We start from the raw sequence: 13,993 nt of genomic DNA, 5'->3' as shown, positions 1-13,993 counted from the left end.
ACTGCTCTCCTAGAAAGTTGAGGAAAGGCTGCCACCTCCAAGAGAAACCCATCATGGACCCTCTCAAGGCAAACTTTATTTTCTCGAGACTGAGAAACCCAGCCATATCACTAACCCAGGTCTCTACACTCGGGGGTTTCGAGTCTCTCCACATTAAAAGGATCCATCTCTGGGCTACCAGGGAGGCAAAGGCCAATACGTTGGCCTCTTTCGCTTCCTGAACTCCCGGATCGTCTGACACACCAAAGATCACTATCTCTGGACTCGGCACCACCCGCGTGTCTAAAATCTTGAACATTGCCTAGCAAATCCCTGCCAGAATCCCTTGAGAGCCGGGCATGCCCAGAACATAGGGACATGATTTGCAGGGCTTCCCGCACACCTCGCACATTTATCCTCAACCCCAATTGCTCATCCTGGTTGCTGTCATGTGTGCTCGGTGGGCCACCTTAAACCGGATTAAGCTAAGCCTGGCACATGATGAAGAAGAATTGACCCTGTTTAGGGCATCCGCACGCAGGCCCGCATCCAGCTCCCTGCCTAGCTCCTCCTCCCATTTGCCCTTACGTTCGTCCACTGGGGCTTCCTCCGCCTCCTGAAGTTCCTCGTAGATGTCTGACACCTTCTCCTCCCCATCCAGGTGCCGGAGACCACCCTATCCTGTATTCTGCGTGGGGGTAGCAGCGGAAATGATACCACCTGTTTTTTGAGAAATGTGCGTATCTGAAGGTGTCTGAAAGCATTTCCTGGTGGGCAAACTGAATTTCTCCTCCAGTGCTTTCAGGCTGGGAAAGGTCCCATCTATGAACAGGTCCCCCCATCCTTTTAATGCTTGCCCTATGCCAGTTTTGAAACCCTCCGTCTATCTTGCCCGGGACAAATCTGTGATTGTTGCGTATCGGGGTCCAGACTGAGGCTCCCTCCACCCCCCCTGTGCCTTCTCCACTGACCCCAGATCTTTAATGCCGCCGCCACCACCGGACTGGAGGAGTAGTGGGCCGGCGAGAACGGCAGAGGTGCCGTTACAAGTGCCCCTGGGCTGGTACCGTTGCATGAGGCCGCCTCTAACCACTCCCACGTCAACCCCTCCCCCAATACCCATTTCCTAATCATGGCTATGTTAGCCGCCCAATAGTAGCTGCAAAAGTTCGGCAGCGCCAGCCCACCCCCTCCCCGACTGCGCTCCAGGTACAGTCTCTTTACTCTTGGGGTCTTATTTGCCCATACGAATCCCGAGATGATCTTGTTCACCCGCTTAAAGAAGGACTTACGGATGAAGATGGGAAGGCACTGAAAGACGAACAGGAATCTGGGGAGGACCGTCATCTTAATGGTCTGCACCCTCCCCGCTAAAGATAGCGGGAGCATGTCCCCCATTTTGAAGTCCCCCTCCATCTGCTCTACCAGCCAAGATAGATTAAGCTTGTGGAGGGCATCCCACTTTCGAGCCACCTGTATCCCCAGGTACCGAAAGCTCTTCTCAACCAACTGTTATGTTTCTTGAAAGAATGCTAGAAGTCGTTCAGCAGTTGAAGGAAGGTTTATTGTGCTACACAATAAATGACTGCGTTAGCTTTTTACTTACAGAACCGTACTTGTAAAGATAATGTTTCTCTATGCTCTGCAACCAGGCCTGACCACACTAACTGCCCTGAGCTTTACTTCCGTCCCTGTCCTCCTCGCCGTCTCTCCACCAAGTGAGGGTAGGGCCTTCGGCGTCACTCATATATGTCCCCGCGCTGCCCCCTGGTGGTGCTTCCATTTCCCATCAGCCCCTTTTGTACATACTCAAGCGAGGATCACTACACCAGCTTCAGCGGAAGCTCTCAGAGTCTCTTTGCCTGCCCCTTAGCTTGGATCACAAACATCTCTATTTTCTTCTCGTTTAGCTTGTACCCAGAGAAATTGCCAAAGTCCCTCAGAATCTGCATGACCTCCCCCATCCCCTCTAGTGGATCCGAGATGTACAGGAGCAGATCATCCGTGTAAAGCGAGACCCGATGCTTCCCCCCCACCCCCCCCGAACCAACCCCTGCCAGTTCTTTGAAGTTCGCAGCACTGTAGCCAGCGGCCCTATTGCAAGGGCAAATAATAATGGGGAGAGGGGGCACCGCTGCCTCGTTCCCCGGTGGAGCCTAAAGTATTCCGACCTCACCCTGTTCGTGCACACACTTGTCACGGGGGCCTGGTAGAATAGCTGGACCCAACCTATGAACCCCTCACCGAATCCGAACCTTCTTAGCGCTTCCCACAGGTACTCCCTTTCTCTGCGTCCATCGCCGCCACTACGTCTGCCTCCCCTCCCTCCAAGGGCATCATGACAATGTTTAGGAGCCTCCGTACATTGGAGTTCAATTGCCTGCCCTTGATGAAGCCTGTCTGATCCTCCCCTATCACCCCAGGGACACAGTCCTCAATTCTAGCAGCCAAGATCTTGGCCAGCAGTTTGGCGTCTACATTCAGGAACGATATCGGTCTATAAGATCCAACCTGCAGCGGATCTTTCTCTCGTTTGAGGATGAATGAAATCGAAGCCTGTGACATTGTTGGGGGGAGGGTCCCTCTCAAAGTACGAGTTAAGGGGCTCTGTAGGGGGCTTTGAGAAAAGGTGGGAGATGTCTCTGACCGTGTTTGAGGAACTGTTTGTCGCCGGGGAGTAGGTGGTGAAAAAGGGACAAAGATTTTACAGACTATAGTTGATTGCTGGGAAGTATGTTTCCTGGGGTGTTTATTTGTTGTAACCTGTTTTGATACATGTTTGTAATAAAATCTATTTTTTTTAAAAGTATGTCTGCTAGCCACCATTTTTATTATGCTTGCTTTGTGTCAAGCAAAACAATGGCTTTCAGTAACAGCAAATTCTAAAAGTGCTTGTGAACAATACAAAAATAGGAAAATGTGGCACAGAAGGATACGCAATTTGGCTTGCAGTAAAATTGCCATCTCCTTCACAATCAAACCAACATATTCAACAGCTTGGTATCATATAACCTTGTAATGTGGAAAACAAATCATAGATAAACAGCAGTACATTAACATGGAATGTGCACAAGTGGCAATCAATGCTTCAAGTCATAAAGTACCAAGCAGGGGTCAAATACACAGTCACAAAAAGGCAGAGCTACTTTACATTGCTCCTAGACCTCATCTATCCATACCCCACCTCGGTTGGAGTACATTTCTGGTGGTTGGGGGAAATAGGTGTCTGAGACAAATAACCCTGTGATCCTCACCAACTTTTTGGTTTCAATGTCATCATCATATAGGAAGTGGACCACCATTGGGGAAAAGGAGGTGAGTTGCCACTAGGAAGCCCCATCATAAGAAGGGTTTTGGTGTGATGCAGCAGGCCTTGCGAACCTGTTGAAAAGTAGGCAGCATATCTTCTGCCTGAAAAGCAGCATTTAAAAAAAAACATAAAATTGCGATTCCTTTTGTAGAGCCTGTGCAAAACAATACTCAGAGCACTTGTTCCAAAGAGATGCGTTATTCTCCACCCCACCACGTCTTCCACAGAATGCTGAATGCAGTCAGCTAGACTATCCCTGCATCCAGAATTAACTGGGAAACAGTGAAAAACCCTCATTGAAATGTAATTTGTGGGCAAATACATTTCATGCTGCCAGACAGAAGATAAGCTGATGAAACAGTGGAGGGCACTCTCAAATCCACCATAATGCTGGAGGAATGGAGCAAAAAAGCTTAAGCTCTAACTTCCATTTAAGAATGAATTGGCAGAAGCTTGGTTGTAGGTTGGATAACATTGGAATTACAAAATATATCTGAAAGGAAAAGATAGGACAATGCTTCAAACAGAGAACCTGGTCAGAACTGAGTTTCTGCTTAGTAACAATAATAATAATAGCTTATCGTCACAAGTAGGCTTCAATGAAGTTACTGTGAAAAGCCCCTAGTCGCCACATTCCGGCGCCTGTTCGGGGAGGCCGGTACGTGAATTGAACCCGCGCTGATGCCTTGTTCTGCATTACAAGCCAGCTGTTTAGCCCACTGTGCTAAACCAGCCCCTAGTTGAAAGGCATTTGTAAAAGAAGCATTAAAAGCAGAAATACTTTAATCACTGTTAAGCAATGATAAGTGTACTTTGTTGCACTTTGTGGAGTTCCTCCATGTTATCCATGAAGTAGTTCTGGTCTTGTGCCTCTTGCCACCTGCAAATCATGATCTCTGAAATTCCCAAAGATCAACTTTAGTCCCATCCTTTATTTCATTTCCATGCTTCCGCTTGATGATATAATTTGTAAACATGGAAGCAGTTTTGGACTTGACCAAAATTTTAGTATTAACTGCTCATTAAAACGCTTCCCAGCCCAAATACTGAAGGGAAATCTATGTTGCATGTAACCCATACTATTCCCGATTTAAACATCCTCAATACAATCACAGGGTCAAATGCAAATGCTCCATCCTGGAATTTCTTTCCTTTACTTCAACTGTTACTTTAAAAAAACTAATTATTTTACAAATTGCATGACAACCTTGAAGTCATATTCAGATTGTTAAAATAATATTTTGGACATTTCAGCAACATTTGTTTTACTAACGGAAGTGTTTATTGAGGTCTTGTCAGTAAAAGCTACATAAAATGTAATCGATATTAACAAAACCTGTCAATTCTTTGGAAATCTGGCATTTTGTGCGTTAATAAAGTACACTATTATTGAACAGCACTGACTAACCTTTTCCATTGAAATTTTGTGAAGAATTAAGGTTAAGAAGTAGTTTTATAAGGTTTGAAAATGTTCAGCAGACCAAGTTTTTGAATGGATATTGGGGCAGGGGTTCATCCAAAGTTAGATTTTTCCAGAATTTCACTGATACAATGCAGAATTTCATAGAAACTAAGCATTAATAAGTTTAATTAAAAATACTGGGGCTATTTCAGTGCAGGAAATTATGAGTCTTGTAAGTTTCCTAAAACCCCGCGAAAAACTGGGGGAAACCACTTATCACTTGTATTGTCCATAAAATGGTTGGCTAAACGTGAAGAAATTATTTGCGTTAAACACAAAATTATAAGCCAAAGACTGAGATAAACACTACACCATGTTAAGGTTCATACTATATTAATAATTATGATTTTAGCCATTCCTATTATTTTTTACTTAATTATGAAGAAGGAATCCAATTCCTTACCCATCTCCATCCAAGTGAATCGTTGTGTCACTCCACAATGGAAGAGTCATTCCTATAGTACATGTATTACTAGGGAGAACAAAAGGTCACCATTAAAATCTGATGATCAGTTTAGTAGCAAGTCATGCATCTGTTTTACAAAGGTACATCTGCACCTGAAAACACTATTCAGAGAAGGCAAACAATCTTAATGCAAATTGTAGAGACTAAATTACTCAAATGAATGAATTTTAAATATTTTTATTCTCCCCCTTTTTCACATTTTCTCCCGAATTTACACCCACAAATAATAAACAATAATCAGCAACAGATATGTCAATCCCCATATCCCATCCCCCCACCAACCCCCAAAACATCAGCCCGCATGTTTACATAAACAAATGACAAAAAGGAATCAGGGATTACCCAGACATCCTTAATATACACAGCCCCCCTTCCCAAAACCCTCCCACCCCCCCCAACTAATGTTCAATGTTATCCAGTTCTTGAAAGTGCATAATAAATAATGCCCATGTCTTGTAGAACCCCTCCTAACTTCCCCTCAGTTCAAACTTAACCTTCTCACGGGTCAAGTATTCCAACAGGTCCCCCCGCCATGCCAGGGCATAGGGTGGAGAGGCTGCTCTCCATCCCAGCAGGATCCGCCTTTGGGCGATCAACAAGGCGAAGGCTATGATATCTGCCTCCGCACCCGTTTCCAACCCTGGCTGGTCCGACACCCTGAATATGGCTCCAGGGGACCCTGGTCCAGTTTCACACGCACCAACTTGGAAATTACCCTAAAAACCTCCTTTCAGTACTCCCCTAGCTTTGGACAGGACCAAAACCCAACCTTGCACATGAGGTGGAGACATTTACTTTCCGGAGCACCTCACACCAGACCCCCTCCTCTATAGCCTCTCCCAACTCTTCCTCACACTTTGCTTTGATCCCTTCCAGTGGTGCCTTATCCTCTTCCAAAATACAGTACACTGCTGACACTATCCCCTTCTCCAGTCCCCATGTCGTCAGCACCTCCTCCAGCAATGTGGAGGCCGGCTCCTCCGGGAAGCTCTGTATCTCCTTCCTGGCAAAATCCCGAACCTGCATGTATCTAAAAATTTCTCCCTGCTCCAACCCATACTTCGCTTCCAGCTCCTTCAATCCTGCAAACCGACCCCCAAGAAACAAATCTTTTAGCGTCTTAATCCCCTTCTCTTCCCATTTCCGAAAACTTCCATCCCACTTCCCTGGCTCAAATCTGTGGTTCCCCTGAATCGGCATTTCCCTTGATCCTGCTCCCAACCTGAAGTGTTGGCGAAAATGCCTCCAGATTTTCAATGAAGCTATTATTACCTGACTCAAATGAATGAGTTAGCAACACCTCCCGAAAATTATAAAATGTCTCCTTAAAAATGAAATGGTCTCCAACTCAGGGGTGAAGCACTCTACACTCCAACAATCCTTGATAAACAAATTTCACCTAACCTCTCTCTTGGGTACAATTTTAAATTATGAGCCCTCATCACTGAATCTATAGCCATTGGAAATAGTTTCCCATTCAGACTAATTTAGTGAAAATAGTCCCACTACCTTACTTTCCTCATAACTATATCATCTAATCAAAATATCAAAACACGTTTATACAAAGGGCTGAAAATTCTTTTTTGGTTCCAACTACCTAAACTTTCTTTTCCTCCTCTATCCCCTTCCTGTCCCCTCCCCATAAATGCTTAACACACCATATACCTCGCCTTGCTTGCGAAGTCAATTCCCAGAAGAACATTCTCCTCTGTATCTTGGTGTCCATTAGTATAAACAACTACCATGTATCGGATTCGTTCAGCAGACATGCTTTCCAGACGTACAGCCTGTGGGAGCAAACCAGTTCCAAAGAGTTTCAGCAAAAGCATTTGGGCTCCTGACTAAAACATATTATTCCTATTGCTGTTAATCTGCTGACTATTCTGCTCAGGAAAAGTTTCTTGTAATTGCTGCTTCAAGAAGAAAGGCTCAAGCCCACATACGCCAATTGTTTCATGATTAACTATTGGGGAAAGTGGGGATTGAAAAAACCTCTTTGGGGTCAAGTTGACTTGACTGCTTTTCGTGATGCATATTAAAATTTTTAAATTTGCAATGACAGAAAACTTGGAAGTATTGTGAACTTTGAGGAGCATAGTGATAAACCTTGGGGACTTAGACGGCTGGCTGGATGGTTTGAATGTAGTAGCTGAATTTTAATAGAGAGGCGATTGATTTTGGTGGGAAGAATGAGAAGAGGCAATGTAAAATAAAGGGGTACAATTCTAAATGGGATACGGAGCAGAGGGGTCTGGCATGCAAGGGGCGGCATGGTAACATTGCAGTGTTGCTTCACAATGCCAGGTTCCCAAGTTCGATTCCCGGCTTGGGTCACTGTCTGTGCGGAGTCTGCACGTTCTCACTGTGTCTGCGTGGGTTTCCTCCGGATGCTCCGGTTTCCTCCCACAAGTCCCGACAGACGCGCTTGTTAGGTGAATTGGACATTCTGAATACTCCCTCAGTGTACCCGAGTAGGCGTCAGTGTGTGGCGACTGGGGAATTTTCACAGTAACGTCATTGCAGTGTTAATGTAAGCCTACTTGATTATTATTACTAAATGTGCACAAACCATTGAAGGTGGTAGGGCAGGCTGAGAAAGCAGTTAAAAAGTAATTTGGGATCCTAGGTTTGATAAATAAAGGTATAGAATGCAAAAGCAAGAAATTTATGATGAATCTTAATAAAATACTGGCTTGGCCTCAAATTGAAAAGTGTGTCCAATTCTGGGTACCACATTTTAGGAAGAATTCAGACAGAATGCAGAGATTTACAAGGATTATTCCAGAGATGAGGGATTTCAGTTATGTGGATAGATAGGAAAATATGGGGCTGCTCTCCTTAGAGGAGATACGGTAGAGAGGAGATTTGATAGAAATGTTCAAAATTATGAAGGTCCAGACAGAGTAGGTAGACAGAAATTGTTCTCAACGGCAGAAGGGTCAAGAATGAGAGGACAGCGATATAGGGTGAAGGGAGACATGAGGGAAAACCATTTAGGCATCTAGTGGTTAGGATCTGGAACGCACTGCTTCAACATGCGAGTGGAGGCAAATTCAAACATGGCTTTTAAAAGGGAATTGGCTAGGTGTATGAAGAAAAAAGGATTTTCAGGATTATGGGGAAAGAGAACCGACACAGATAAAGCAAGCTAAATGGCTTCCTTCTATGCTGCAACTATTCTACATTTCTACATTGACATGCCTGGTGATAGAAAATTGGAAGAGGATCAACATTTACTGACACACTCTAATCAGATACCAGTGTACTAAGACCGGAGAAGACTTTTCTTTTTTTTTAAAATAATTTTTATTGAAAAATGTTGCATTTATACAACAATAACGCACAATAGTAAAATACCAAAAATAACAATAATATTAACAATCATAAACATTCGCCCCACCTCAAAGAACAACACAGCATTTTAACAACAACGCAAATTAACACAATATAAAGTTACAGAATAGACACTACAATAAGGAACCCCCCCCCCCCCCGGGTTGCTGCTGCTATTGACCAAGTTACCTATCTTTGAGCCAGGAAGTCCAGAAAAGGCTGCCATCGTTTATAGAACCCTTGTATTGATCCTCTCAGGGCAAATTTGACCCTTTCCAATTTTATAAATCCCGCCATGTCACTGATCTAGGTCTCCACACTTGGGGGGCCTTGCACCCTTCCACTGTAGCAAAATCCTTCGTCGGGCTACTAGGGACGCAAAGGCCAGGACACCGGCCTCTTTCGCCTCCTGCACTCCCGGCTCTACCGCAACCGGAGAAGACTTTTCTGATTGACTGTTCAGCTTGGTTCATTAAAATGAGACACAGACACATTAAGGCAGGAATTTATCACACTACTTCAAACAAATGTAACACTTTTTGCATGCTGGTCCTGCTTGGAAACTAACAGGAACTATTGCTTTGTGGCAATAAGCAGCACAAATTTAGCTATGTGAAACCTGAGTAGCAATACTCTTGTGCACGGGAGGTTCCCAAGCTTTGGCTATCACCAGTGTGGTTTTCAACAACTTGGGTTGGAAACTCTTGAGCACTGTGATGTTTTCACACATCAGTCATTCCATTCACCAATGAAAAGTTAAGACACTGTCACTTGTTTCTCTTACCAACTTTATCCTGTCTTCAGGGCGGAGGTGGTTGATCATCACTTGAAGGTGTAGCTGTAGGTCTCCTGCAGTAAATTGGTAAAAATAGATTTTGTTTGAAAATGATAATGATTTAAAATATGTTTTAATCTTTCATTTCAAATTGGCTTTTAGTGAAAACCTGGAAAGAACAGCTACAAAAGGGACAGGGCATGGTACAGGACATTTGTTTATTAAAGGACTGGTGAACCATCAATCGAACAAGAGACGAGTTGCTGTACAAAAGTTAGGCTTTAATAAGCTAGAAGTTAGCCCTGCGGTCGACTACAGTAAATGAACGACCGCCGGGCGTTCTGGGTATTTAAACCTCACTCTGGAGGCGGGGTTAACTCAGCCTCTCGACCAATCGGGGAGCCGTCACATGACTGGTCTCAACCAATCGGTCGAGAAGCACATGACCGACCAGGGTCAATGGTAAGCCAGTGCTCTGCACCAATGGCAGACAGCTATGCAAATCATACCACCATATTCACCCCTTACGGAGAAAGAAGCCGGGGGTGGGATCAACGAGAGCCGGGGGGGGGGGGGGGGGGGGGGGGGGGGGGACTGGTGGTATGAGTAGCAGCCAGAGAAGGGAGAAAACAAAATTTTGGCTTCACCCTGGCCCAGACAATTAACAATAGTACATATCGTCCATGCAAGGTCCATGGAGTTGTTGAAAATTAAATAGACTCGATCAGCCTTTTCGTTGCCCGTGACGTCCTGGCAGGCCGCCACAGTGGAGTTGGCGACGTTGGTTCAGCCGATGGTGGTGGTTCCGCTGATGTCCTGGAGTCCGGGAGCGATGGTCCTTGAACAGTCTCCGTCACCCGGGCTGGTGGTGGAGACGCCATGGATGGGGAAGGGGTGGCCTGGGTGGGGCGCTGGGGAAAAAAAACAAGGGGGGGGGGGTCTGTGGTGAAGGGGGGGGGGGGGGGGGGAAAGAGAGGCCGCACGCCGGCGGGTGCCAGGTCCCGGAGGGGGACCGTGTCCTGCCGACCATCAGGGTACTCCACGTACGCATACTGCGGGTTAGCGTGGAGTAACTGGACTTGTTCCACCATGGGTCGGACTTGTGCACCCGCACATGCTTCCGGAGCAAGATGGGTCCGGGGGCAGCCAACCACGTCGGGAGAGGGGATCCGGAGGACGACTTCCTGGGGAAAACAAGACGTTCATGAGGTGTCTGATTTGTTGTGGTACAGAGGAGTGAGCGGATAGAATGTAGGGCATCGGGGATAACCTCTTGCCATCAGGAAATAGGGAGATCTCTGGACCGGAGGACCAGTAGTATGGTCTTCCAGATGGTACCATTCTCCCGCTCGACCTGTCCGTTACCCCGAGGGTTATAGCTGGTCATCCTGCTAGAGGCAATGCCCCTGTTGAGCAGGAATTGACGCAGCTCGTCGCTCATAAATGAGGACCCCCGATCGCTATGTATGTATGTATGCGGGGTAGCCAAACAGGGTGAAGATGGAGAGGAGGGCCTTAATGACGGTCGATGTGGTCATGCCGGAGCAGGGAATGGTGAAGGGGAAGCGGGAGTATTCGTCGATTACCGCCAGGAAGTAAATGTTGCGGTTGCTAGAGGGAAGGGGCCCCTTGAAGTCAATGCTGAGAAGTTCGAAGGGGCGGGATGTTTTGATCAGATGTGCGCGCTCGGGGCGGTAGAAGTGTGGTTTGCACTCCGAGCAGATGTGGCAGTCACGGGTTACTGTCCTGACTTTCTCGATGGAGAAAGGCAGGTTGCGGGCCTTAATGAAATTGTAGAAACGGGTCACCCCTGGATGGCAGAGGTCCGCGTGGAGGGAGCGGAGGCGGTCTATCTGCGTGCTGGCGCAGGTACCGCGGGACAGGGCATCAGGAGGTTCATTGAGCTTCCCAGGACGATACAAGATCTCATAGTTGTACGTGGACAACTCGATCCGCCACCGTAAGATCTTGTCATTCTTAATCTTGCCCCTTTGTGCATTACCAAACATGAAGGCCACTGACCGTTGGTCTGTGAGGAGGGTAAACTTCCTGCCGGCCACATAGTGCCTCCAATGTCGCACAGCTTCGACTATGGCCTGGGCTTCCTTTTCCACAGAGGAGTTGCGGCGGAGTTCGGAAGCCTGGAGGGTTCTGGAGAAGAAAGCCACGGGTCTGCCCGCTTGGTTCAGGGTGGCCGCCAGAGCTACTTCTGATGCGTCGCTCTCGTCCTGGAAGGGAGGGACTCGTCGATGGCGCGCATCGCGGCCTTTGCGATGTCCGCTTTGATGCGGCTAAAGGCCTGGCAGGCCTCTGTCGACGGCGGGAAGGTCGTGGTTTGAATGAGGGGCCGGGCCTTGTCGGCGTAATTGGGAACCCATTGGGCGTAGTAAGCGAAGAAACCCAGGCAGCGTTTGAGGGTATTGGGGAGAGGGAATTCTATCAGGGGGCGCATGCGTTCGGGGTCGGGGCCTATCACTCCGTTATGCACTACATAGCCGAGGATGGCTAGACGGTTGGTGCTAAACACGCACTTATCCTTATTGTATGTGAGGTTAAGGAGTTTTGCGGCTTGGAGAAATTTCCGGAGGTCGGCGTCATGGTCCTGCTGGTCGTGGCCGCAGATGGTGACATTATTGAGATACGGGAAGGTAGCCCGTAATCCGTACTTGTCGACCATTCGGTCCATCTCCCGTTGGAAGGCCGGAACCCCATTTGTGACACCGAATGGAACCCTAAGGAAGTGGTAGAGGCGCCCATCAGCCTCGAACACGGTGTACTTGCGGTCACTCGCGCGGATGGGGAGCTGGTGATAAGCGGACTTAAGGTCCACAGTGGAGAAGACTTTGTATTTTGCGATATCGTTTACCATGGCGGAAATACGGGGGAGAGGATACGGGTCCAGTTGTGTAAACCGGTTGATGGTCTGGCTATAGTCGATGACCATCCAGTTTTTCTCCCCAGTCCGGACCACCAGCACTTGGGCTCGCCAGGGACTGTTGCTGGCCTTGATGACCCCTTCCTTCAGCAACCTCTGGACCTCGGACCTGAAGAAGGTCCGGTCCTGGGTGCTGTACCGTCTGCTCCGTGTCGCGACGGGTTTGCAATCGGGGGTGAGATTAGCAAACAAGGCGGGGGGGTCCACTCTGAGGGACGCAAGGCTGCAGACAGTGAGGGGGGGTATAGGGCCGCCGAATTGGAAGGTCAAGGTCTGCAGGTTGCACTGGAAGTCCAGTCCTAGGAGTGCCGGTGCGCAAAGGTCAGGGAGGACAAGGAGTCTGTAACTTGTAAAAACCTTCCCTTGGACCGTGAGGTCCGCGATGCAGCAGCCGGTGATGCGGACGGAGTGCGAACCTGAGGCTAACCCAATTTTGTGTTTTACCGGATGGACAGGGAGTGCGCAGCGTCTTACCGTGGCAGGGTGAACAAAGCTTTCCGTGCTCCCGGAGTCCAGCAGGCAGCCCCTCTCGTGGCCGTTGAGGTGGATCAGCGTCGTTGTTTTGGCGAGCGTGCGTGGCCGTGACTGGTCAAGTTGAATGGCCGCGAGCCGTGGAGAAGAACCATCGTCGTAGTCGTCGTCGGCCGAGTAGTTGCTGGCAGAATCTTGCGTGCCAGTCCAGGATGATGGTGCTCAGGATCCGCATGTGGAGTCGGGGCCCCAAGATGGTGGTGCCCAGGATCCGCACGTGGAGTCGGGGTCCCAAGATGGCGGCGCCCAGGACCCGCATGTGGAGTCGGGGCCCCAAGATGGCGGCGCCCAGGACCCGCATGTGGAGTCGGCGCCCCAAGATGGCGGCACCCAGGACCCGCACGTGGCGTCCAGGGCCCAAGATGGCGGCGCCCGCGGGGCCCTCGTGTTTGCTGGGGGCGGGGTTAGCGGTGCCACGCGCCGATCGGAGCGGCTGAGAGCGGGGGCAGAGAGGCGCGCAGGCCAGTAGGCGGCGAGGAGAGATTTACGCTGTGCGCTGGAAGGGCCCGGAGGAGAGGGGAGGCGCGGGGGGGGGGGGGGGAGAGAAAGAGAGATTGGCGCGTCGTACTGGAGGGGCCAGGAGTGGGGGATCCCAGGTCGCTGCGCGGTACAGCAGCGACCGATTTCCCTGGCAGATGGATGACAAGTGGCCCTTCTTCCCGCAGCTCTTACAGAGGGCGGAGCGGGCTGGGCAGCGCGGACGAGGGTGTTTCGCGAACCCACAGAAATAGCAGCTGGCCCCGCGGGCTTGTCGGGGTGTCGGACGGCACAGGCCTGAGGGGGGTCGGGAGTAGCGGATGGCGGTGGGGAAGCGTGTCAGGAGGCCCAGGGCGCTGCAGCGCGGCTGGGGACATAGGCGCGGTCGTTTAAATCGGTGACCTCCAGGGAGGTGGAGAGAGTCCGTGCCTCAGTTAGGCTGAGGTCGTCTTTCTGCAGCATCCGCTGGCGGATAGCGGCAGACTGCATCCCAGCCACGTAAGCATCTCTAATCAGTAGTTCCATGTGCTCCGTGGCTGAAACTTGGAGGCAGGAGCAATTCCTCCCCAGGACAGCAAGGGCCTGGTAAAAATCGTCTAATGACTCACCGGGGAGCTGTTGTCTGGTAGCCAGCAGATGCCGGGCGAATACTCTGTTTACCGGTTTAAGAAACTGTCCATTCAGCTTAAGCATGGCCGTATCGTAATCTTTTTCCTCCGCAATCA

The 13,993-nt window shown here is 48.9% G+C and overlaps 1 protein-coding gene across 2 annotated transcripts in view; it reads right to left on the bottom strand.

Annotated features, from left to right (window-relative positions):
• LOC119977629 (protein phosphatase Slingshot homolog 1-like) overlaps positions 1 to 13,993 on the bottom strand; it is a 119,820-nt gene that overhangs the window by 36,124 nt on the left and 69,703 nt on the right. For both annotated transcript variants that reach the window (XM_038818815.1, XM_038818888.1), the window contains exons 4-6: positions 9,335 to 9,399; positions 6,883 to 7,004; positions 5,155 to 5,223 (exon numbers count right to left, since the gene is read on the bottom strand). In XM_038818815.1, coding sequence (XP_038674743.1) covers positions 5,155 to 5,223; positions 6,883 to 7,004; positions 9,335 to 9,399 — 256 coding nt within the window. The remainder of the gene's footprint in view (positions 1 to 5,154; positions 5,224 to 6,882; positions 7,005 to 9,334; positions 9,400 to 13,993) is intronic.

This window comes from Scyliorhinus canicula, chromosome 1, assembly GCF_902713615.1.
Source record: "Scyliorhinus canicula chromosome 1, sScyCan1.1, whole genome shotgun sequence".
Lineage (NCBI taxonomy): Eukaryota > Metazoa > Chordata > Chondrichthyes > Carcharhiniformes > Scyliorhinidae > Scyliorhinus > Scyliorhinus canicula.
This window is presented reverse-complemented; position numbering and strand designations above follow the sequence as displayed.